A 26182-nucleotide genomic window follows, 5' to 3' on the forward strand; every position below is an offset into this window, starting at 1 on the left:
CATCTCCAGCTCAGGTGTGACCCCTGTTGCCTCTGCAGCAGACTCAGCTCCTCAGCTTCCCAGCTTGGTTAGGTATCTACTGTGCATCCACAGCATGGACTTTTTGAGTTTGGTATAATTTATCTGATGCCCTTTTGTGGCTTGACTGTGCAGTAGATTTGTCTGGGACTGAGTAAAGCAGCACACAGTTTTTGCCTGCCAACTGCAGCAGGGTAAACTGCAAGAGGTGGGAGATGAACGTGTCACTGAAGCTGCTGTTCAGGTGCTCTGAGAAAGGAAGAAAGAGGCAAAGAGCTCATCAGACACCCTGGCCTCCCTCCAGCCAGTCCCAGCGGGATGCTGTCCAGCACAGCCAGGTAATTAAAGGTCAAAGCAGGTTTGCAGGGCTGTAGTGCAGAGAGGAAAGTCTTTACTGACACCTGACAGGGCTGGGATGCTGCTGACCCTCGTGTCTGTGCAGGTTATTTCCAGTTCCTGTCACATGGCTTCAAACTGACCATGGTTTGAGCTCTAATGCAAAGAGGCACGGATCTGCATTACTTTGTTTATAATTTCTGTTTATACTACACGCAATCAAGGCCTGTGAGCAAGAGCTGGGAGGAGCTGATGTGCAGCACCACTCCTTCCTGGCGTGTGTGGAGCTGCTGAAATCACTGGCACAGCCAGACTTTGTGTTTGTTGTGGCTGCAGTTGACCCGTTGGTGCAGATTGGCAAAAACAAGTGCAAGTAAAGGTTTGATATTTACAACTGTCTACACTACAAATGTTTTTCCAGATGCTCCACTGCTTAGGAAAGTGCAGATCAGTTCCAGGTGTGTGTGGGCTCATCCCTGAAGCTGTGTTAAATCACAGAATAGAATTGTTAAGGTGGAAAAAGACCCCCAAGACCATCAAGTGCAACTGTAAACCCAGCACCACTGCCCTGTTCACCACTAAACCATGTCCTCAAGTGTCACATCCACACATTTTTTGAACACTTCCAGGTGTGGGGATTCCACCACTGCCCTGGCAGTTTGCTCAGTGCTTCCAAGTGCTGGTGGCTGACATTCCAAATGCTGGTGGTGACATTCCCCTGTCTTGCAGCAATGCTGTGATTGCTGCAGCCTGGGCCTGCGCCTGAGGAGTGAGGGGAAAACCTGCGACTCCAGCATCAACCTGGGCTACCCCTGCAGCCACGTGATGCTGTCCTGCTGTGAGGGAGGGGATCACTTCGTCCATCCCGAGATCAGACGGCATCCTGAGCCTGTGCCCACGGTGACCCCCGAGAAGGGTGAGTGTCCTTCTGTCACTGAGACCCTGCACACGAGGGCTCTGCCCCACAGGGGCCTTCAGCGAGGTGCTGGGGGGAGCAGGGCATCAGGGGCACAGCTGCTTTCCTCTCAGATCTAGCACAATTGCCGTGTTCCTAAAGCAGGCTGGAGAAAGCAAAGAATGTGTGGATGTTTCTCATCCATAAATATACCTGAGACCTCGCTGAGTGAGGAACTTTGGCGCTGTGTGTTCAAGAAAAGCTGACTGAGAAACTCACTTAAGGATTAATTTTAATGTCACAGAAACCTTGTCAGACTTGGTCAGGCATGGAAGCTGATGGTTTTCCAGCTCTGGCTGATGTTTAAAGGCAGTAAGAAGGACAGCCATGTCTCTCCCAGGCTGCTGCTGCTGCTAATGTAAGAGAAGCCAACAAATTGTGATGTTGGAAAGTTTCCAAATCAACTGGATAACTTCTCCTGAAATTTGGAATTCAGTGTCGGGCTCAGCACAGTACCTGAGTTCAAATGTCAGTGGGAATGGGGTTGGCAGTGATGTGGAAGGTCAGCTTGTGACCTCCCTTGTGACTGTTTCTGTCCCTGCAGCCCTAGGGAAGGAGGAGGTGGCCCTCCAGCACAGATAACAGTGTTATCTACAGGAGGGATTCCTTTGTTCTTACCCTTGCAGTAACTGTTTTGGGTAGATCTGACTTTTCCTGGCATTTTTGTGCCCACCCACCCTGTTGTGTCCATCCCAAGGCCAGAAGGATGGGATGGACACAACAGGGTGGGTGGGCACAAAAATGTGAGAGATGTGAGAGATGTTCTGCTGTAGTTTCAGAGAGGGAAGACCACCATGAAGCGCTGTCCATCAGCAATGAGGCTGAGCTGTCCAATAACCTGCCTGGAGATGACCTGGATGAGTGCCTGCTCTACGGGGGGGAGCTCTGCCAGCACCTGTGCATCAACACCGTGGGCTCCTACAAGTGCTCGTGTTTCCCAGAGTTCACCCTGCAGGAGGATGGCACCAGCTGCTCTCCAGGTGAGAAAAGGGACCTGAAGGGCAGTGTCTTTATACCTGCACTCATCAACTAAACTTTTCTTTCGTTTATCTGCAGTTTCTCTTTTTTAATGGGTGCTGATGCATGGACATGTTCTGTAGAAATTGTAAAATGTAAAGAAAAATGGTAATTTAGGACAATCAGTTAAACCTTATTTTTGTGTTTGGTGGTACAGGATGAGGGTGGTGTTTCATATGTTCAAGAGTGTTTGCACTTTTCAGGAGGAGATTTGTAAGGATTTTTAAAGAAATACCTGTTCTTCTCAGAGTAATTTTGTATTTCACAGTCAGGTTTTCTTTAAATAAGTTTAGATAAACTTAATTCAGACAGACAGCATTGCTTCCTGAGCTTTGACTTTTATCTAAAATCATTAACATCCTTCAGTGATAACAAACTCCAAATTTGTCTAGTGTGGTGGAAGTCTGGAAAAGAAAGTCAGTTGTGTTGTAATTGTTTTGTTATGTGGAGTTCTCCAATGGCATAATTTCAAGTCAGATAACCCAGAAAGTTGAAACATCATATTAGTTACAAGTCCTTTCTGTTATTTAACAAGCAAAAGCAGAATTTCCATCCAATGACAGAACTCCTTAGGCTTCTAATCCTCTGCCCAAGCCAAACAATGAGCATTCTTTATGTCATCTTTCTCAATGTGGTGTTACAGTATTTACCTCAAGAATGCATTTGACTGTTCCTGTGGCAGCTGTATGCTCTGCTTATATTAAAATTCTGCGAAAGGAACCTAATCCAAAAGAGGCAAAGAAAAGTTCTTATTTTAGCACTGCAGAATTTGTCCTGATTGCTCACCTGGAGTGTATTTGTGGTTTTGCTTTGCTTTGCTGTTCTTCTCGGAGCACTGCCTCGGCTGAGGTTCTGGGTTGAACATCTTGTGATCTGAGAAGTCATGTTCCTGCAGATCTACAGGGCTGTGGTGCTCAGGGCTATGCCCAGGGGTGCAGAGGGGTTTGCAGAGCTCCCCTGGGGAATGGGATTGTGACAGGGACAGGGGACACCCGTGGGAGCTCAGAGGTGCACGGCAGGGGCCAGGGCAGGGAGGGCTGTGCTGCTGTTGCTGTGCTGGGCTGAGGGAGGGTCAGGGAGGAGATTGGGAACCTCAGTGGCTTTGCTCAGTGAACCATATGTGGCACAGTGGCCTTTCAGTTCTTCTTGTCCCTGTGTGTCTGTGCCCATCTCAGGCATTCCTGGGGAAATTGTTCAGGCTGTGCCCCAAGCAGATGAATTTTGTTTGTCTCTGTTCCACAGCCTGTTGTGCATCCGTGCTGACTTAATTTGTTTGAGGAAATCACTCTTCCCACACCCCAAACCTGCACTGCAGTCACCCTTAGTCATTTAAGATTATCACTGTTTTGGGGATCACACTTTGTTCCAGGTGACCTTGAACACAGTGGGGACAGGATGCATCCCTATTAAGGGACAATTTAGCCCTATGGATTTAGGCTTCTGTTTTGATGATACTCATTTTCTTACTGATGTAAGAGAGCTCTTTTTTCCCTGATACCTTTAACATTACTGTCTGTTGAAAGTATTAGTGGCAGACAGCACTTGTCATGTTTTCCACTTGGCTGTACAAAAGTCATTCCAAAGTACCCCGTGCTTGTAAAGGTGTTTGTTGTTTGTCTGTGTTGAAATAGGATGGACAGGATAAGGTCAAAGGCTTGGTTTTTTCCCATCAAATACCGAATGAAAGACAGCTGCTGTATTTAAAATATAGCAAATGTGTTAAGAATTAAATTAGCACTTCGTAGTTTATTCAGATATTACAGTACTTTACAGAAGTTATTGTCAGCCAGCTCTCTGATCTGTGTCCATATTTGTTTCCTCCTCCAAACCACGATGGAGTGGCATGAATGGGATCACCCCTTGCTGTGGTGTGTCTGGTGGGGGTGGTCTGTCCCTGATCCTCCCTTGCCTTGCAGATCCTGACAGAGGACAGATGACCAGGCTGGAAGCCGAAGCCACCATCCCTCCAGTAGCTTCTCCCTCCCAGCCCATCCTCGTGGTGTCCTTGCAGGAAGAGCAGGACAAGTGCAAAGGTACGTTGGAGATGTCAGCTGCAGAGGAATGTTTAGAGACAGAATAAAACTCCACTCATCCCTTCTCCAGTCTGATTTCAGTGCACAGCTTTAATCTGTTACCGTGGCACAAGACTGAGGAATTGTCAGGGGAAACCCGAGGGAGAAATCTGAGGCTGCTCTCTGCTTTCAGGGTATTCCGCACTGCTGCTCAGGCTGGGGTGGCAGTGCAGCTGTGCAGGGTGATGTGAGCAGTGCAGGTAGGAGGGCCCAGCTGTGTCTGTGTGCAGCAGGAGGGTTGGAAGCAGTGCTTAGGGCTGCCTGGACAGGTTGGTTCCAGGCTGATTCTCCTTGCCTGAGCTGGGATTGTGCCTGGCTGGCCTGGCAGTGTGGAACTGCAGCTGATCTGTGCTAGGCGTCCTGATGTACTGTGCAATTTTGTGTTGCAGATAATGGCCCCTGCAAGCACCTGTGCAACATCGTGGAAGGAGAGGCTGTGTGCTCCTGCATGGCTGGGTACACGCTCATGGCAGATGGGGTTTCCTGTGAAGGTGAGTGCTTTGGGCTCCCCACAGAGCCATGGTTAAATGTTTGTGTACCTCACACCCCTGGCTGTTCCTCATTTTCAGAACTGGGAATTGCAGTGCCATCAGAGAGGCCATTTGGCAGAAGGGATCCCAGTTCTGCCTCACAGATGCCTCCTGAAGCACGGCGTGGCTGTTACCTGGTGAGGTGGAGGCAAGCCTGGGCTGGTGCTTTTTTCCTCTGACATTGCAGGCTTTTTTACAGCCCTTGTGGTTTCTGTTCCCACTGAGGTTCTCCCCAGGCTCTGTGTGCTCAGCTGTGGACACTCAGCACTCTGGCTGGGAACAGGAGCAGCGAGCAGGACACCTTTGCTGTCCTGGGCACCCTCAGGACATCTGCTCTATTTGCTTTTAGCTTCTCTTGCCTCGGAAACCTGAACTCAGGGAGGCTTCACAGCTGAGGCAGGACATGCCATGGGAGTTGGGCCAGCTCTGGGTGTTCAGTTGCTGCTGGAGCTCTGGCCTGCCCAGTGATGAGCAGTGAATTCCAAAGCTGCATCCTCACCATCCACAATACAGACATTTTAAATGGATTTCTTGAGTAGTCACAAGGGATATCTTTGCCCAGGGAGGGCTTGGGGGTCAGAAGCCATGCCCTGTGGCATACCTTAATTATAAATCTCTAAGTAAGGGAGCAATAACAGTGAAACGCAAGCAGGAGCTCCCAATGCTCTGAATTGCTCACAAATGATCCACATCACTCTTAATCTTAGTTCTTATTGAATAACAAATCATTTTCATAAAATTCCAGACAGTCTGTGAAGAAAATGGGATTTTAATATCACCAGATGAAATATTCACAGTGCACTGCTTACTCAAGTGTGGTGGAAGCTAATTTGATTAATTAATGTCAGCATCAAAAGGGGCATTTCAAGGCAATAGTTTTCCTACAGGAAATGAAAAAATTTGTATTTGTCAGTGGAAGCAGTGAGTTTAAACATTGGCAAGGGACATTTATAATCTCTGCTGAAGTCAGGAGCTGATGGTGGTGGTGCACTGGAACAGGTTTCTTTCAAGGAGTGTGCACTGTCTCTATGTGAATGCCTGCCTGTTTTTAAGGATATTTCTTTCTGGAATGGCAAAAGTACAGGAGTGTGAGCAAGGAGTGAGTGATCTCCGAGGGTTTATTCCAGCCCTGCTTTCAGTGTAACACTGCATGTATTGCAGCCTGGTGCTGATGTGGGAGCTCCAGCACACTTCATCTCGGCATCCCCGCGCGAAAGAAATGTTGTTTCATTTCAGGAGCTGTTCTAATGGAGTTCTGTTTTTCCCTTTTGGCTGCCCTGTGCTGCTGTAGATTTGGATGAGTGCCTCACAGGTGCTCAGGCTTGTTCCAGCGGACAATTGTGTGAGAACACACTGGGATCATTCTCCTGTGTCAGCCACAGTGGGATGTGTGCAGAGGGCTTTATTCTCAACAGGCATAGGAAATGTGTTGGTAAGATGAGAGGCACACGCCGTTCCCCTCAGCATCACAGCTCTCCATGCTCTGCAGCACCTCCCCACCATCCCTGCATCTGACATCTCAGAGCCACTCAGCACCAACACGTGTGCACCATTTGCTCAGCCCTTCACTTCATGAGTTGTGTGCTGTTTTGGTTTTTCCCCAGCCATCTCAGGGTGCAGATAACCTTGAGCAGGAGCCCCGAGCCCACAGTGTGGTGAGCACAGCAGCTCTGCTGGCTGCAGGCTGAGCTCAGGGGTCAGAGCAGCTGATCTCTCTGCACAGGTCCATACTGCCAGGTTCTAGACACATCAAACAAGAGAACTTCAGAAATACAGCTCAAGAATCTGTGTGAGTCTGGAAAAGATCCATTCCAGAGGGAGGGCATTTTAAAATTCATATGAGTCCTTTGTTGATTCTGGTATAAATTTCTTTGTAGAAGTCAAGGGTGCATCATAATTCTGCTCGATCATCCCTGCTGTTTGACTTCGTGGAAGAAACGAATCAATTTTTACAAGTGTATTTATGAGGATTTAGTTTGCTTCCAGCAGCCAGGACCTCAGCTTATGTGAAATAGTTTCTTTTTTGGGTACTTTCCTAGAGGCTGGGTTAGGAGGCAGCAGCAGTGTTGCCTGGAAAAATGGAGCACCTGGAGACCTCCAGTCATCCGTGGAAGCATCAGTGCCCATGGCTGTAATGTCCTGTGTGAATGCAGTACTCTCTTCCACCCCTGTCCTCCTCCCTACATTTATAACATTGTTTCTCTGATCACCACAGCTTCGGTTTTGTTCCTGTCTTTAAAGCTCTGTGATCCCATCTGGTTAATAAACACCATGTGGCATTTGGGCATGGGCAGGAAAACTTCTGCAGTGTGAGACTCCACAGAAGAACTGTGATTTACCACCTTTTGGGTGTTCCTTAAATTGTTGACACTGGATTTTTATTTTTTTGGTTGTTATTTATTTTGAAGTCAGAGGTACTGGTAAGAATGGGAAACTAATGAAATTATTTGGTTTCAATGAAATGGCTGAGAGAGCAGCCCTGGAAGGAGAGAGACCTCTATCAGACAGCTCAGCCTGAGCTGAAGCTGGAGGTGCCCGGGGTGTGCCCAGAGCCTGCTGCAGGCACCACACTCCTGCCCAGGAGCCTGGCAGCTCCAGGAACACCCCTCCTCCAGCTCTCCTTCTGACTCTTGCCACTGAACCCCCTGACGTTTTCCCTGGACTGTGCAGGAAGGATGAATCTGTGCTTTTTCACCTCTCCCAGGAGTGTTCTGAAACTAAACCAGTGCCTGTGTCTGCAGCTTTGGCAGGAGCTGCTGTGGCAGGTGCCAAGTGCTTCCTTTGAGTCACGTTCTCCCTCTGCCCCAAGACATTAGAAGAGTTTTATTATGGCTCGTACCAGATAAACCTCAGCACCACTCACAAAAGCAAAGACAAAACTCTCGTTTGTGAAGCCCTTCTCCCTCACTGAACACCAAACTTCTGTGTTCCTCTAATGCAGGGCAGTTTTTACAGGTATACTTTTAAATAACCTTAAAAACTTTGGGAATTCTCTTCCCTTTTTTTGTGTGCTCCCTGCTCCCATCCAGCTCTGCTCCGTGTGTGGTGCCACCAGAACATTTGCCATGTTTAACATTTTTCCCTACTTTTGTAGTCGAAGAGGAAAGCCACAGGCATACACTGTGGGTTGTGTTTTGCTCTCTGCCTCGTTCTCCTGGGGTATCCTTTTCCAGCCTAACAGCTTGAGCTGTCCCAAACACCAGGAGAAAACCTTTGGTAATTAGTTTGCTAATTCTTGTTGGTTTAACAGTATTACTCTTTGCGTGTTTTAGGGACAGGAGGAGCAATGTTTTCACAGCCACAGCAGCTGATCATCTTTGATCTGTGGAGTTCCCTTTAGTCAGAGGTGGGGAATTAGAACTCCAGGTGCATTCAGGAACAGACACCCAGGATTCCCAAAAGCCAGCCATGCACAGAGAGGAGTCCCCAGCTGTTTGAACAGCTCTCACACAGCCCCTCTGTGTGTCTTTGGGAGCAGACACTGAAATCCTTTGGGCTGGAAGCTCCGTGTTCTCCAGAGATAAGAGCCAGGTTGGGTGTTGCTTTTCTGGTGACTTTCAGGCAAAGTCATTCCCACCACCCACTGCACACTGACAGCTCTGCTCCTGTCTTTGCTACACCCACCTCAGTTCCCTCCTGACAGGGAGCAGGACGTGGTCTCCTTATTGCTGGACCCACTGGGTGGGTGATTGTGAAAGAACAAAGTGTCTGCATTGCACAGATGTGTCCCATAAAATAAACAGAGCTGAGGCAGTTTGAAGAGGAAAAAATAGTGAGAAACTGCAGATGCAGCACAAGAAAAGTCTGCATTTCACTTTTTTAATAGAAGGTGCATCAAAATGAGTTTTTGATGTCAAAGTGCATATTGAAATAAATAGCAGTAGGTGCTATAAGTGCTATTAAGTAAAATGTTGATGGCAGAAATGCCAGCTCTTGGGTGCAACAGTTGTGCTCAGGGATCGTGCATGTGCTGCTGTTTTCAGCAAGAGTTCTGCAGGAAAAAGACCCAGTTATTACATTATTGCATTTCATTCTGGGTTCTGCTGACATAAAGTGAGGAATGTTGCTGCCACACACAGAGACTGAGTAGATTTCTCAAAAATTAGCTGTGACTAGTTTTCAGTATAGTATGGAGCTATTTTTCTTCTTTTCCCTGATTTTTAAAGAAAACGTCATCTTACCCTCCCTCACAGCCTTAATTGGGTTGGATGAATACCACAGCTGGTCCAGTGTTGGAATTAACTGTGTTTGAGACTGAAAACATAACTCCTGTTATTCCTGGTGCTCTGTTGAGCTCTTACTGTCTTGTGGAGTTGGCTTCCAGGACTGGAGGGAGACAGGTCATGGGCACTCTGGATTCTACAGCAAATTTAGGAATTTATTTAGAAAAATGAACAGAACCAGGCATGTTTGCATGATAAACTGGCCAGGGGACTGTGGTGGGCTGGCAGCTGGCCTGATGGCACAGCCAGGGGCTCCTGCCCTGACTCTGGACAGGCAGAGCAGAGCTTTGCTTGGCCATGGCTCAGGGTTTAAGCCTTGCAGCTCAGCCCAGTTTACAGTCAGGCTGTAGAGCTTGTCAGTGTCTCGTGCACAAAACTTCCGTTGAAAGCGAGAATTCTGCGTTGTAATCTGCCAGCTTCCATAATTTTAATTTCATCAAATATGTTCCAGCCAGTTTTGCATATTTTTTCAAGCACTCAGAGCTTTGAAAATTAAATCAAAAATATAGACAAAACACGAAATCATGTTAGATTTTTTTTCCTGTCTGAAATCACAATCTTTTTTTATGCCTGTTACTCAGTATTCCACCTGCTGATCACATGGAATGCCTCCTACCCTCTTTGGTTCATATGTCAGACAAACACACTTTCTCTTCTGACATGGTGCTGGACTGACTCAAGCTCATGAGCTGCAGTGTGATGTTGTCAGTTTGTTTATGTGAGAGCCTTTTTGTGGTCTGCAAGAAAGATAATCTCAGATCTGTGGTACAGCCAGCAGAAAGTCTTGCAGTGCTTTGGGTGCTATTAAGTGGCCATCCATTGCCGGTTTTCCCTAAAATAAATTTTTAAACAACCAAAAATTTTATGAACTAAGTCTAAGTAGGTGAGAGGGATCTACCACAGCAGCTTGTATTCATCTCCCAGTATATGAGGGGGTTTTGCTACCCCCACAAGATCACTCATCAAAATACGTAGTCTACTTCACTTGTGATAATACTAATTAATAGAAAAGTGGGAAAGTGCACAGGCATCAGGGGGGCATAACCCTTAAGGAACTTTGGGGCAGGCAAGGACCTGCCCCTCAGTGGAGGAGCTCAGACTTCATGTGGGATAGGTAGAAAGAGATCCAGGTGATGGCCAGGACCTTGCTGTGGATTAACCAGCTGCTCTGGAAAGCAAGCCCAGGGCATGTGGAGAGTCCAATGGCAAACAGAGAGCAAGTGAAAAAGGAAAATAGGAATAAGTGAGAAGTGGAATGTAACCAAGCTAATGCAGGTCTTGCAAAACTCTGTGCACATCACCAGTTATCTGAACCCACCAGGAACTGAAGGGTTTTGGTGCTTCTCTCATTTCTTTGCTAGAAAACCAGCTGACACATTTTTAAATACAAAAATCTTTTTGAATGGCTTTTCCTGTTTTCGTGCTCCACAGGGAAAGTCATATATCTGATGTACTTATCTGAGAATGAGGTTCTACAGCCAAAATGAAAATCTGATTCAAACAATACTGGCTTTATGAAAACAGCTTCATGCACAGAGCAGCCAGAGGACTGGTAATGGTTCTGGTCACATTTGGCTTGTGTTAGCTCTAGCAATTCTTAGCTTTATATAGAACTCGGAATGTGTGAGGTTTTGTGGAGGTTGGCAAGAAAATTTCTCTTCCCAGTCTCTGCCCCTTTTTGTTGCTTCTAAGTATTTGTTCATCATGCTGTTCTAGCTTTCATTATTAACATAAGCAAAACCTGAATTTTAGATTATTTCATCCAAGCCTATCAAAACATATCATTTTAAAGGTGTTTCATATTCCTTCCCTAATTGTCCCATGCTCTGCAATCTTGTGTTCAAGTGATTTCTTAAAAAGAACTTTTTCACTGCTCCACTTGCTGAAATCAAATCTCTTTAAAGCTCTAAATACACATTTACAAACTTGATTGAGCCATCAGGGTTCCTCTTTGTGAGTTCCTGCATATCCAATCCCAGTGATGTATTCCTTAGGGAACAGGAGCCAGCACGACCCAGCTCAGCAGGTAGCCTCAGCTCCCATCACTGGCAGCCTGGCCTGAGGCAAGAGGGCTGCTCAGTGGCCTGGGCTGTGGAGATCTGGAGAGGAGCAATGGGCATTAATCCCTTTCTCATTCCCTTGTCCAGGAGTTCCCATCCCTTCACCACCAGCTGGTCATCAATCCTCTACCCCCTGCCTTTCCTCTGTTCTGTCCCCAGTGCCTGCACCATCCCCATGGCATTTGGGAAGAGGGGAGGAGGAGGAAATCCCCCTGTGATTTGTGTCCCTTCAGTCACTCTTTGCTAACTAAAGACCCTGGACTAAAAGCATCTTCCATCAGAGCACTGTAACAAAGCCTCTACTGAGTGTCCTTCATTTGAGCTTTCTGCTCCTTCCAGAAGAGAAGGAAGAGGGAGATCTTGTGGCACCCTGTGGCACTGATTTGTTCCCTCTTTCTCACAGACATCAACGAGTGTGTGACAGAGAGACACACCTGCCAGAGGAGAGAGCACTGTGTCAACACCATGGGCTCCTTCCGCTGCCTGCAGGAGCTGAGCTGCCAGCCCGGCCACGAGCTGAAGGACGGCGAGTGTGTGGGTAAGGAAAGTGTTCTCAGCTCTCACACTGAAGGAGGGGAAGGGATTGCAGAGCGTTCTGGTGTTGCTGCTCTGTGGTACCAGTGCTAAAAAAGGCTGCTCATCATGGAAGTGTTGGGCTTTACAGGCTCTTCCTGCGCATTCACTCATTTGAAATGGTTTCCCGGGATAACTGTAAATTACTTAAACCATGGATGAAACCTTCTGAATTAGGATTTGACATCTCTGTGATGGAGGAATCCCCCTTAGCTCCTCTGCTTGGCTCAGCTGATGCTGTTTGCTGGCGATTCCAGCAAAAATTCCCAGTCTGAATGGAACACAGCCCCGTTCTTCCTGTGTTCAGAATCCTTGTCAGCCTTTATTTCCTTTTACATTTAACCATTTGGAATGGGTTAAGAAGTTATTCTTCATCCCCCCTGTCCCTGTAGGTTTCTAACCAAGAAGGGAACATCAGTGCTCACAGCAGCACAGGACTGGGCAAGGGACACACGTGCCCTGCCTTCAGGGCAAAATTCACTGTTATTTACACCTACAAGTTTTACAGTTTCCTGACAGCTGCAGTAAGAGATGCCTAAGGAAAGAGATTAGCTTTTGACATAGAACATAAAGTCATAAAACAGAAATTATCAGAAATCTCCCTTTATAAACAGCTGTCATAAATAAAGCTTGGTTTACTTGAAGAGGCTGTTTTGTGAATGCCTTGTTCTGTTGTCTGATTCTAGAGCATTTCTAACATTTATTACAAATCTAATTTACTTTCTAGTCTTGAAATTTAAATTATAGAGGATTATAATATTTACAAACTGTTTTACAGTGACCTGTAAAAAAACTGCAGCTATTTTGGTATTTGTGGGTTGCAAAAGATGCTGTGAATGAGGCAGTAGGGACCTGAATCAAATTTGCTGCAGGACCTGACAAATCCTGAAGTGATGTCCAAGAGTACACACACTTAACCCTCAGATTTCTCATTGGTAACACGTGTCTATTGAAATAATGCCTCCTAATTTCCTTTCTGGAGGTTAGCTGGCCATCAAGGCCACTGAAAGGTAGAGCTGAGCTCACCCCAGTGTGGTGTTTTGGTGTGCTGAACAGATATCGATGAGTGCGAGAGAGGAACTCACAGCTGCAAGGTGAACTTTGTTTGTCAGAACACAGAGGGCTCCTTCTACTGCGAGTCAAAGCAGCGCTGCATGGATGGCTTCCTGCAAGACCCCGAGGGCAACTGTGTGGGTGAGTGTGAGCAGCAGGGTCTGTGCCCTGTGCTGCAGCTCCTGGGCATTGACCCCTTGGATCTGGAGTTTTCTGCAAGCCCTGCTGTGAGCTTAATGTCAGTGCTGCTGCCCATAGTTGCATGTTGAATTTGTAGCTATCCCCACAGCAGACCTTCATCAACCTTATCTCTGTAGTACAAGAAACTGAAGGGAAGGAAAAGAAGTGACAGTTGGAAGAAATCAAACCAGAAGGGTTAAATAGCATCTCTCACTGCTCTCTTCATGTTCTTCACCAGATATCAATGAATGCACGTCTCTCCCTGAGCCCTGTAAGCCAGGATTCAACTGCATCAACACTGTGGGGTCCTACACATGCCAGAGGAACATGCTGAGCTGCAGCAGAGGGTACCACTCCAACGAGGAGGGCACACGCTGCGTCGGTGAGCGCAGCCTGGGGCTGGGTGGGGGCTCTCCCAGGGGAAAAACCTGTTTCACTTCTAAAGAGATGTTTGGAGTTACTTCCAGATTCCTAAATGTGTTTGAGGAATGGGAAGTAGCTGTCCCTGCAGCTCTGGGATTTGTTTGTGCTGCAGGATCCTGATGTCTCATTGTTCCATGGAGTTTCTCTTGGTATGCTCAGAAACTGGTTTTGGCTGCAGATTTCACTGGCTTCTGGTCTGAAGAGTGTGCTTTTGTTAGTTTTTAAGCTCATCCTGTCAGTCAAGACCACAATGCCCAGGTGGTTTTTGTAATACCTCCCTGGAAGTGATCTGCAGAAAACAAGGCATGCTGGTTTTGGGGGCTCACAAGAGTAGCACCAAGTGGTTTTTCTTTGTAGGGATCTTCTGTGCATGGTGTTCCCCATTACATCCTCTTGTGAGGGTGTTTAGGATAAATTCTCACTGTGTGAAAAGAATTCTGAGGAGATTGAGTGTATGAAATATTCATATAGGCTGGCATGCAGCTTGATCCTGATTTGTGTTTGTTCCAGTGTATTTAGGGAGTTACTGACTCAGAATAGCAGATTTCAGTGCTTGTTAGCATTTGTTTGTAAATGAGCACATGAGGCACCAAGGGCTGGGAAGCTCAGTCCCTGGTGCCCAAGGCAAGGCTGGCTGGGTGTTCTCCAATTCCCCATGTTCCAGGTTACATAAGATAGGAAATCCTAAAATGACAGTGGGGGAAAAGAAAAAAATAAATTACAAAGCAGCAGTTTGCTTAGTGGTGATATCCTAGTGATTTTTACCTGCTGATTAGTGGTGATATCCTAGTGATTTTTACCTGCCTTCCCCTGGAAAAAAGGAAGGATGGCAGATGAAAATATGTGCTTTGTAGTGCTGCAGGTGGGTGGGAGCCATGTTGAGAGCCATTAATTTGGTCGTGGTTAGCAGCTTGCAGTGCACACCAGAGGTACAGCTAGACCCCATTTCCACAGGTATTTCTGCATTCACCTTTTTTGCTCTTCATTATCCTCTACCTCCTGTCATGGTTTTACCCCCTGGACTATCCAGACCATGGGTGGCCAGTGGAAAGGTGGAGAAGATTTGGAAACAGCACATTTGGAAGGAACAGTTCATGTGTGCAACTGAGGAAACTGAGAAAACTTCCAAATACTGTGTTTTGTAAATTCAGGGCAAAGCAGTGCAGTGTTCTTTGCTGTCCTGTTACAGCCTGGGATATTTTAGCTCTTACAAAAAGAAGCCCCAAAAATCCTGTCCCTCTCAGTTCTGTGCTGACACAGTTCTGCAGCTGCTTTTGATCAGTCCTTTCTCAGCCAGGCCACCTGGGTATGGTTGCACCACCTGGCCTGTGCTTACCCTGACTTTGTTTTTAGAATGACCACCATGCCAGAGTCTCCCTGAATGCCATTTTTCCTACAAGGCAGCAGTAAGCCCTGAGCAGCACAGCCATCCTGGCTGCAGTGTCCTGCATGCCCTGCAAACGAGGGCAGGGGTGCAGTCCCCATCCCTGGATATGGCCAAAAACCGTGTGGATGTGGCACTTAGTGGTGAACATGGTAGTCCTGGATCAACAGCTGGACTTCGTGATCTTGGAGGCCTTTTCCAGCCTTAATGATTCTGTGATTCTGTAATAACTGGGGCAAGTTTTGTTCCTAAATTTCAAATTGATGAGACAGAAAGAATCCAGCTTTTCTTCCCATCTGTTCCTAAAAAAAATAGTTGACTGTGTGTAAATCCAGGAGAGAGGAAGAAATTGCCATTAATCTCTGCTCTAGAGCACAGTGAAATAACACGATGCATTGTGATTCCTGATGGCCTTCTGTCTCTGCTTTACAGCACTCACAAGGCTCTTCAGGAATAGGCATAAGGAGGCTTCTCTAGCTTGATTCTGGGAAAACATAATTGATGTTAATTGGTGATTTCTCTGTCTTCGCTGTGTGCACTCTGTCCCTACTGCTGGTTTGTGTTGTTTGGTATTTTTTGAATGGCTTTTTTTAAGTAGGCAGAGAGCACAGAGAAGAAAGAAGAAAAACATATGGTCCTAATTTCCTCTCTCTGTGATAAAGACTAGTGTCTGTGAGGCATTACAATAGCTAATTAGATCCCTGAATCAGATTTATTCATTTCACAGTAGTAAAAACATCATCTGCACATGTTTCTTCAGCAGAACAACACTTGTAGGGTCATCTCCTCTGTTTAGAGAATTCATCTGTCTTTAAAATGCTCAGATTTTCTGATTTAGCCAATGAGTTATTAAAACCTGCCTCTTAGATTTAGCTGAAAACTGCTGTAAGTGTGAAATATGGCACAGTTCTGATGGTGTAATGCCCTAGAACTAATTAAAGTCTGAATGCAATGGAATACAGAATTTTGAACAAGCTAGCAAAATGGTTTGCACTCACAAATTCATTACAAATAAAGCTGCTACTTTACAAATTATCTGCATTAAAGACTTCCGTGTTTTGGCTGCCACCTCTGATTAAAAGAGAACTGGTAACTCAATGTTCCAGCAGAAACCTCAGTTCCTGTCAGGAGTTCTTGCATGGTGAGAGGCATTCCCTGCCATCCCTGACCCCGGATCCAGCAGGGACTGTGTGGGTGCAGCCTCGCCAAGGCTGTTGTTTAATGGAGAACTGCCCAGGAGCCCTCTGAAATTATTCAGTGCTCAAATTTATGGCTTCAAATAAGGCAGTATGGTGAATTTCCAGCCTTAGAGATCCATCCTGATGATTATTACAGATGGGTTTAGAAGCTCGCTGTGATCTCGCTTGGGTCGGCCGGGAGGAGCTGGCTAATAAATGAGGAATGGGAATGGTGAAATAGCCTGGAAAACACAACCTTTAATAACCAAAATAACCAAACATGGTGCAGGTTACAGAGGCTAGATTCCAAAGATCCCTGGGCAGGCCAAACGCAGCCAGGTATAGGGACACAGGGTCCAATCACAAAGGTAAACTCAGAATTTGACCTTATATGAACTAGGCATGGAGCCAACTGGAAGCAAGAACTGGAAACTTGACCAAATATAGGATAGTCCTATTAGCATACTGCTAATTTCCGTGGCCCCACTCTTCCCACTGTGGCCTGGTCAGGTGCCCCTCCCCTCAGTGCCCTGCCTGCAATGGTTTGTGGCCAAAGCCCTCTGCAAATGCATCTGAAGCAGGACCCAGCTGGACAAGGTTCCACAATTACATGAACAGGGATTTGGGTTGTAAAAGTAGTTGAAGATGTGAACAATAGGAAAAAAATCAGGATTTGTTGGTTTAGTAAGTGGCAGATCTTGGAATACTTGAAGAAAAACACAATTGTGAGAGTTAATCAGACTTTTTTATGCTTCTTGTCACAGATGGTAAGAGGGATTTGTTAGATGCTGATGAGCTATTTAGTCATGTTGCAAGTCTTGTAAATCAGCCTGTATTGAAAACTCTCATCTTCCTACAAGAATGTTTGAATGAAATTGGAAATGATGTGTGTGAGTGGAGAAGCAACTAATTTGTTGGTTGGATTTTCGATGAGAGGCCGTGGGGAATATCAAAATGGGAGCTGATTGAGAAAAGAAAAAAATCAACATTGGGAAAGAGCAAAAGGTAGACAGCAGGAGCAGACTGAGAGGGCAGGTGGAGATGAAAATAGCAATTGCTTTAATTGAAGGGATGAGCAGAATTTCTGGCTCGTTCTTGTTTTGTTTTAAATGGCTTGGTGTGACTCATGGAATGGCAGAACATCAGAATAGGGGGTTTAAATGTCATGGTTTGATCAGAATCAAAGTGTGTTTACACTGAAATGCAGAATATACTGGGAGAGCCCCATTGCAAGTCCAGTTACCATTTTCACTTTGAAGGTAAGGCTCTGCTTTTCCCAGGTTTGACTCAACTGCCTCTGAGAAAAGCACGGAGGGAGAAGCTGGTGGTATTTCTCCTGTCCAGTTTCTAATCCTGCTATTAAATGGACCTTTTTGTGTCTCTTTATTAACACTGGTTTTAAGCAAACTGTACTGATGCTGATGCCCTGTCTGGCTCTGCAGATGTGGATGAGTGCCAGACTGGGGTGCACCGGTGTGGAGAGGGGCAGCTGTGCCATAACCTGCCTGGGAGCTATCGCTGTGACTGCAAGATGGGCTACCAGTACGACGCCTTCAGCCGCAGCTGCATCGGTGCGTGGGGCATGGGAGGGCTGGCAGCTCACCCTGGCTGAGCCCTGGGCCCCAGAGCAGTGCTCAGCACCACTGCAGTCCGAGTTCTGCAGTGCAGTGCCTCAGAAGAGGATGGCCTCACCTCCAGAGCTGGGCTGTGCAGAACATCCTGGGCTCTGTCACTCCCAGCTGGGAGTTGGGACCAGGCACCCTTGGCTTGCCTTAACTGCAGAGTTACTTAGTTTGTCACTTAAGCCATCTGCAGAGTCCTTCCCTGTGGGTTATGCTTCTGCTGCTGTGGGAAACCTCTCTGAAGGTTCCAGCACTGTCCTCCCAAGAGCTGTGACACAGCACTTTGTCTTGGTCCCTCCCGTGCAGCAATTAGAGCTCAGAGTCACACAGCCTCAACCCCGAGGTTGCAGCACTTCGTGCTCTGCAAACCAATCTGTGACACTTCAAAAAATACCCTCTTGCACCTCGTTTGCTCGTGTCCCTCAGCTGATTGTGTGTTTGCTTGTTGCTGGCAGACATAAACGAGTGCTGGAACTACCCCGGGCGCCTGTGCCAGCACACGTGTGAGAACACGCCCGGCTCCTACCACTGCACCTGCTCCTCCGGCTTCCGGCTCTCCTACGACGGCAAGCACTGCGAAGGTACCGGGCTTCTCCTCCACGAGGAAGCAACTCCTGGGGGAATTAGGGGACTTAGGAGGAGGCCTGGAGGTGAAATATAAAGGCAGTAACATTTGTGTGCTCAGATTTGCAGACGGTCAAACACTGGAGTTGTCAGATGAGTGTCAACAAGTTCCTCCTCTTTCTTGCTTTCTTTCTTTCCCTGTGTACGCTTTGCTTTCCTTTCAGATGACAGGAGAACAGAACAAAGTTAAAACGGGAAACCATTCAAATTATGATAAAGATGAAACTTGGTAGTGATGAAATGTATAAAAAACAACTTTGAATTGAATGGAAAATTTTTGAGTTCTCCATGATTTTTTTAGGGCAACAGTTACATATTTTAGTGAAGTGAAACCTATGAAGTCTGAAACAAATGTCTGCATGCGTGTGTGTTTCCATTGGCATATGGAGAAATGAAATTCAGGTGCAACAGACATGCTCTGGCTTCCTGGCATTCTGCCTAGGGAGCAGAAAAAATAGGGACAAATTAGTCCTTCCTTAGTCACTGTGACTGGAATGTAAAGGTTTTCAGGGGCAGGAAAGGGTGGAAGACACTTCTGAAGCACTGTGACCATCTCTGTGGGTTTGTTTTTGGATGCAGATGTGAATGAATGTGATAACAGTCCCTGCAGCCAGGAGTGTGCCAATGTTTATGGTTCCTACCAGTGCTACTGCAGGCAAGGCTTCCAGCTGGCAGAAGATGGGCATTCCTGTAAAGGTAAGGTGCTGCCTCACCAGGTCAGGGGTGTGTGTTTATTCTCTGGAGCAGGAAGAGCTCTCTGACCCTCAGCTGCCCCTGATGCTGCAGGTGATGTTGGAGGATGGTCGTGAGCTGCAGCTGCTGCAGAGGCTACAAAAGGTCACTCAGCTACTGCACAGTGCAGTTCAGTGGGTGGAGCACACCTGTGGGACTGCACAACTGGGGAGGTTGTTGTAATGGTTTCATGGGCCAGAGCTTACGACTGAAGAAATCAGGTGGGAAGATATTCCTGTATTGCATCAATGAACACCTGCACTGCTGAGTGAAGGTTTGCTCTGACTGCTGCTCATGGTGAATGAGGAGCAGAGTGATCAGAATGGAGAGAGGAGGGGTTTTGGCTCTTTAGCTGAAGTTACCAGCACTGACACCCTGGAGAGTCTCTGTTTAAGGAACGATGAAGAAGCCAACAGGCTTTCCTTCCTAGCACAGGGAAGCCTGACAAAAAATCCTAGAAAAATTCATTGCTGAAAGGGTAGTGAGGCCCTGGCACAAGTTGCTCAGATTTCTTATCCCTGGAGTGTTCAAAGCCGGGTTTGGCCTCGTCTCGTGGAAGGTGTCCCTGCCCATGGCAAGGGGTGGAATGAGCTTTAAGCTCCCTTCCATCCTAAACCAGTCTGTGATTCTATGATTCTCTCAATTACAGAGGCACCAGAGAGACAGAGTGCTTCAAACTCAGACATGCCCCACCCTCATTATTCCTTCCCATGAGTGTATATTGCTTGCAGCCAGTATTTCTGGGAGCAGGCTGGTGTTCAGCATTTCAGAAAGCATCAAAGCAATGCCAGACCTCTGTGGTTCTGCTCACATTTAGCAATGCATTATAAATGCGTCAGGTGAGAGCTTCCTGGTGTGCTGCAGCCTGCCTTTGCAGATCTGTGTTGTGTTTTTTGTTTAGTTTTGTTTGTTTTGTTTTGTTGGCTGGGCTGTGACTGTGTTCTTTGCACAGATATTGACGAGTGCACGCAGAGCGCCGGCATCCTCTGCACCTTCCGCTGCGTCAACGTCCCCGGCAGCTACCAGTGTGCCTGTCCTGAGCAGGGCTACACCATGGCAGCCAACGGCAGGACCTGCAGAGGTAACAGCACCTGAAGGCTGGGCCATTCACACCCTTGCAATGAGCTCAGCCATCACAGTTGCTCCATCAAGCCTCCGTGGTTTGTACCAGTCACTGTTCCAAAGTCAGTCTTTCACAAAGTTGCCAAATATTGGTATCTGCAAAGTCAGTTTCCCTGTGTTAGAAGAAAGTGCTGTGGCAACTCAGCTGTCAGTGTGAGCTAATTGCTTCAACGAATTCCCCAGGAGCCCACTTCATCCTTCCAACTGAGGCACTTGATGACTCACGTGAGCTGTGTGTGCACCTTGGAGCAGCACTCAGTGGTTGGGGTTTTAGAGGTGCCAGATGTAGAAATCTGTGGCTGCTTTATGAGTTACAGTTTTCTCCTCTGGAAAACGGGGAGATTAAATGTTGGTGGTGTAACTGAAACTTGGCCATCCAGCAGTGTCACCTAAGCTTAATCGTGCTGGCATTAATAAATGTTAGTGAAATGACAAGAACCCTCCCCTCACACGCCCCTTTTCCTCAGAATTGTGGAGATGTCTTCTGGGAGTCTGGTGCTTTTCATCTGGTGTGCAGCTGTGTGGTTCTGAGCTGAACCCCCCTTTCCAAAGGATGCACTGCCTGTGTAACCTGATGGAGGATCTGATTACCTTTAGTCCTCTGCACATTCCTGCAGTCCTTACACCAGCTGCCAGGCATTTCCTGCCCTGGCTCTTTTAGGAACCCTGCACGTAACTTTGGTTGTATATCTCCTGTGCTTGAATTCTGAGTGCTAATGGCAGTGAATTTTCTCTGTGTAAATCCTGAGCAGCATGAGCATACTTAATCCTGACTGTGGAGCAGTGAAGCGGATGAAATGACAATTAAAATCCTTTAGAAACATTTTAAAATATTTTCAGATGTGTTTTAAAGTATGATTGCAGTAATATCCACATACACTTAAATTGTTATGTAAAGTTTACCTTTAGAAAACTGCAGTTCCCCTGGATACATCCCCTTTTTTGGAGCTCTGCAGGTCTATAGGTACAAGTCTGGGCAGATACTGAGGTGTGTCTGAAAATGTGGTCAAAGGAAGGCTGGGTTGCTGTTGGCTCTGTTGTTGGCTTCTCTGTGCAGGGAGATGATGTTGGTTTCCCCCCAGCTAAAGATCTGGCTCCAGTTGCTCATCATCTGACCAGTTCTGAAAAGTTACTGGTGGAATGTTCCTTGTACCCTATTTTCAAAAGATGAGTTGTATCTCATGGAGTAGTGGCTCAACATATGGATCTTTTTTGCAGAAACTGCCTGTGGTATTTTGCAGCTCAGCCAAAGTGGTGCAGGGACTGCTTTCATGACAATGATTGCAATATGGAAGAAATTTTCTTTTCACCTACAGGCACTGCTGAGAACCAGCAAGGGATTTACTTGACTTTGATTCTCTCCTATTTCCTATTGTATACTTTTCTTTGCAAGACTTTTAAACCAGCCGGTTCAGCGTGTGAGATCAGTTCTCATCCCAGGGGAATGGAGGGAGTGGAAGGCTGTGATTTCCCTCTAAGAGTCTCTGCTCTCTGAGAATTAGCAGAGCTGCAGGGCCCTATGCAGTCCACATGCCTTGTGTGTTGGAATTTATTTCATTTTAAAGTCTCTGTGCATTGTCTAGACGTTTGGGAGTACACAGTGTGACTGTGAGGGCTCTGCCAATGCTTCCTGCTCAGGCTGGATCCTTGTCACTGCATCTGGCTCTCAGCATTGCCAGGCCCATGGCTTGGGCTTGTGGCTATGTATTATTTAGGTAACCACATTATTCTTTGGGCCATAAAGTGTCTTTGAGCTTCTAAGTGCTCTTTATTATGTCTTTTGCAATTATGTCTCATTCTGGGGAGATACTTTTGTTTAGGTTTTCTAAACTGTGTGCCTTGTTCTGAAGGGTTGTTCTGAGTTCCCCTCTTCGGCATCTCCTGGATCCTGTAGGACAGCAGTGACCACTTTGCATTTGCTTGCTTTAATGCCAGGTTTATTTTAGTTGTTCTGCTTTAATCCAGATCTACCTTCATGCACAGATGGATTCTACTGACACAGCCCAGCTTTCTCCAGTCTCAAAAAGTCAGTGAGAAGGTCCTGTTGTCTTTCAGCATGACTTAATTATATCCTGGTGGGGTTTGTTTATTCCTGAAAAGTACTAGGAATTAATTCTTAGATTAATTAATAATTTTGAACTTAGAACATCTTTTTCTTGTGTTTCTTCTTAGATATTGATGAGTGTGCAATAGGAAGCCACAACTGTTCAGCTGCAGAGACTTGCTACAACATCCAGGGCAGCTTCCGCTGCCTGTCCTTCGAGTGCCCTTCCAACTACAGGAAGGTGTCTGACGTGTGAGTATGGCCTTGGGGCAGCACCAGAGCCTCTGGTGCTGTGTGGTGCTTAGTTTGTGGATGGGTGTGGGTGCTCAGAGCTCTGAGAAGCTGCTTTGGCACGTGGAGCTCATAGACCTTCCCTGTGCAGAGTTTGTGTCTGGTTATCCTTCCTGCTCCCAAGCCCTGAATCCTCTGCCCTCCAGCTGCTGGTGGAACAGCAGAGACCAGAGCCTGCAGCTTTCCTTGCAGCTCTAAAATGCCTCTGTTTATAATTAAGTTTTAAAGTACTATCTTCTGTGCTGTTTGTATCAGAGCAGGAGCAGCCAGGCTGCTCAGTGCTCCGCTTTGACAGTGGGTTTGGGGCTCCCTGTTTAATACTCACATTGCAGTTCCTCAGGGAGTGTTGAAGGGGAGCAGGATACTGAGCTTGCCAGGCCACAGGATTCTGGGAATGGCACATCCCCAGCTCCTCAGCAGCTGGGGCTCGGGAGCCCCAAAATCTCCCTACCCATTTCCTGCCTCAGTGGCTGCCAGTGCTTTGGAACCCATATTTAGTTCCTTATGGCTTAAAACACACTTTTCCTGCCTTACAGAACTGAGCAGCTTTGCCAGTTGAGGAGTTTGTTTCCCACTCCCGTGTTTTAGGTACCTTTCCAAGGGGTCTCATTGTTATTTTCTTGGAGCAGTGCCCCAGCCCTGCCGGTGATGAGCCCCTGGCTCCCCTTCCCGGCTCTGTGCTGTTCAGCCTGGCTCTGGCTGTTCCTGTGGAGCTTCCCCACACTCTCCCCAGGCTGTGATCTGTGCCTCGGGCTGTGCTGCTCTCAATTACACACCCAGAGGTGTCCCTGGGCGCAGGCAGGGCAGAACAGCAGCTGCTGATCTCACACTGAGGTTTGGGACTGCTGTTGTCCTGATGGAACTACCTAAAAAGAGAGGCCAGACAAAATTAAGAGAATAAAAAGCATTTATATTTATTGAAGTGCCTTCAGGTACATTTAGGGCAGATAAAGCACCCGCCCCTCCCCCCACCAGGGGCTACACCCAAAATGTGTAGTCACGGGTCATGGGTTTTTATACTTTAATAAATTTGGTCCATTTGCATATTGGGGGTTAATCTTCCAGTTACAGCTTCAGGTAATGCAGTCATTTACCCCAAGTTTGCTCCCCCCAAAGTCACTTCTCTGGGGCCTGAGGCAGTGAGGTGTCCTTGATTGCCAGGCCTGGAGAGGAATTGTTGTGTCTGACCAAAATGGGAAAGCAGTAGTGAACACTCTCTATGGAGTTTACAGTTATACACTAAAGAATTGCAGGATTACAAATGTATGAACAATATAAAAACTAAAATCCTAAGGCATCAGTCTGATCCTTGGCAACGCCCCAAGGTTTTTATGTTTTTCCCCGCTGTTCCCTGGCCCCTGAAGGTGCCTCTCTCCTCTTTCCCCAGGAGGTGTGAGCGCATCGGCTGCTTCAACTACCTGGAGTGCCAGAACACGCCGGTGCGCATCACCTACTACCAGCTCAACTTCCAGACCAACATCGTGGTGCCAGCCCACATCTTCCGCATCGGGCCCTCGCCCGCCTACGCCGGGGACAGCATCGTGCTCACCATCACCAAGGGCAACGAGGAGGGCTTCTTCAGCACCCGCAGGCTCAACGCCTACACGGGCATCGTCTACCTGCAGCGCCAGGTCAAGGAGCCCAAAGACTTCCTGCTGGATGTGGAAATGAAACTCTGGCGGCAGGGAACCTACACTACTTTTCTTGCCAAAATCTACATTTTCATCACAGCTCATGCCTACTGAAGCCTGTGCTGACGTTGGATTTTATTGGTGCTATGCTCTTTAACTGTTCTACCAAAGCTTAATACCGTTGAACTGGCATTTCATGTATCTAGCCTTTATATTATTTTTCTTTCGTTGCTTTAAACTTTCTTATTGGTTGTGTAAATTAAGTTAATTTTTATCTTTTTATGTTCTGTTTTCTTATGCAGTTCTGTACATCATCATCTGCCAGCGAACAAAGGAAGGGTTAGAAAGGCAGTACAGACCCTGTGATAAATGCTGGAACCTTTTCTTAGCGATTATTTTTAGGTGTAGTCACTTCTGCAGGGTATTGCACTAGAGAGGGAAGGTGTTCATGTGGGAGTACTGGGAAAAAAAAACATGGAATGATTTCTCTTTCTGACACAAAGTTCTGGTTTGGCCAGGCCAGTGGCCTCACTGGGGTGTCTCTGCTGAGGTGCTGAGTCCAAGGCCGTCTGTGGACACTGATGGGGACCCCACCTCCTGCTCCCAGGTTATTTTCCTCCTTCCAACTTTCATAATATGTTGCCTTAAAATATATATAAATAAAAGGAAACTCCACCAGTGAAAAAGCCTATGGATGAGTCTTGCTTTAGTAGGAATGCTCATCTGCTGGATATTTGGAAGACCAAGGCCTTACCAGAATGTTACACTTTAAGGTAAAAGCTCACATTGTCATTTTTGTAGTTGTCTTTGAAAGTGTTGGTGTTCCTCTGTTCCTCACTCTATAATATGTAAATGCAGATTTGAAGCTTTGTAATTCTTAAAGGAATGTCCAAATGAAAATAATGAAATAATAATTACTGCTCCTTATTTTAAAGCTTGGGCATGTCCCTGAGCAATAACTTGCAGTTTTAAATAGACAAAAAAGGGAGTTGCTTCTCTGCTTCAGAGAAGGATTAGTTGATTTGTCTCCAGTGGTGTTGCCAAATGAAAAATGCCAGTGAAATTGGTGGGTTGTATTTTGCCATTTAGAAAAGAGCACAACCAAAGTTTTGAGCTCAATTTCCTCCAGTTCTTCAGGGAACTGGATGAAGTCCAAAGTTGGAGGCCAGATCTGGCAAAGCATAATATAATTGAAGTATTTATTAGAACTCAAAAATGAATATCAGAACTTCTTTTTGCTGTTTTTTTTTCTCCTTCCCCAAAAAGCTCCAGTGTTGCAATTTTCTGAGCTTCCTTTGTTTCAGTTGTAATTATTTTGCAAAATGTTTTAAAGGAAAAACATAGCTACAAGCTATGGATGTTTATTTCTCTGCAGTTTAATAATCCTAGAATCCCAGGTGGGATGGGACCTCAAGGATCCAACTTTTCTTGGCATAACAATAACCTGTTCTTTTCTGCAGTCGATCTTATTTCGGTCGATGTGTACACAAAAAGAAATGGAGAAATTAAATCTTACACATTTTTATGCCATATTCAGCAATTTTATTATGTTGTTAAAATTGCGTCTAAAAATCTTGTAAGCATCACCTGTATGGTGAGAGGTATTCACTACATCCCCAGGCCAGTCTCTACCACTTCAATTCACTCCTTTAATTTAGACGTTCTTAAAATAAAGGGAAAATCTTCCTGTATCTGTGATCATAAAATCCCATTAGCAGGGAAAAATTATTTATGTTCCCCAGCTGTAAAACAAGGACTATCATTGAGCTTGCATACATCAAACTTCTCTTTGTTTATTTTCTAAAAAAACCATTTAGTAAAAGATCTTCTTCCATCCATCTTTTGTTTTCCTTAGTTAACAGTTTTGTAAGCATGTAACAGGGAAGTGCCAGCTGAGAAACACATGCTTGTGCAATTTGTCATTCCAGTTAATTCCTATCTTACAGCTCCAGGCCTTTCAGATCCATCCTGCACACGTTCAGGGGTGACACATTTCTCCAAGCCCCACTGGGGCACATCAAGAGTCACCAAACCCTGGAGTTTTCCATCAGCATTAGGATTTGATTGAGCATAAATGATACCCAGGCCTCAACTGTGCTTCTTGTCAGAGAATA

General features: G+C 46.3%; 1 protein-coding gene across 5 annotated transcripts in view; it reads left to right on the forward strand.

The window, feature by feature from the left end:
* The window catches only part of FBLN2 (fibulin 2), an 89536-nt gene extending 64782 nt beyond the window's left edge, over positions 1-24754 (forward strand). For 4 of the 5 annotated variants that reach the window (XM_064432169.1, XM_064432171.1, XM_064432170.1 and 1 more), the window contains exons 5-18: positions 1084-1270; positions 2083-2289; positions 4243-4359; positions 4788-4889; positions 6220-6360; positions 11615-11749; positions 12841-12978; positions 13256-13399; positions 17445-17573; positions 18080-18205; positions 18828-18944; positions 19933-20061; positions 22275-22398; positions 23825-24754. In XM_064432169.1, the coding sequence (XP_064288239.1) occupies positions 1084-1270; positions 2083-2289; positions 4243-4359; positions 4788-4889; positions 6220-6360; positions 11615-11749; positions 12841-12978; positions 13256-13399; positions 17445-17573; positions 18080-18205; positions 18828-18944; positions 19933-20061; positions 22275-22398; positions 23825-24182 (2154 nt within the window). In that variant the 3' untranslated portion in view covers positions 24183-24754. The remainder of the gene's footprint in view (positions 1-1083; positions 1271-2082; positions 2290-4242; positions 4360-4787; positions 4890-6219; positions 6361-11614; positions 11750-12840; positions 12979-13255; positions 13400-17444; positions 17574-18079; positions 18206-18827; positions 18945-19932; positions 20062-22274; positions 22399-23824) is intronic. The other variant, XM_064432172.1, reaches the window with a different exon arrangement.
* Positions 24755-26182: the final 1428 nt, after the last annotated feature.

The sequence above is a fragment of the Passer domesticus genome, chromosome 9 (assembly GCF_036417665.1).
Source record: "Passer domesticus isolate bPasDom1 chromosome 9, bPasDom1.hap1, whole genome shotgun sequence".
NCBI lineage: Eukaryota > Metazoa > Chordata > Aves > Passeriformes > Passeridae > Passer > Passer domesticus.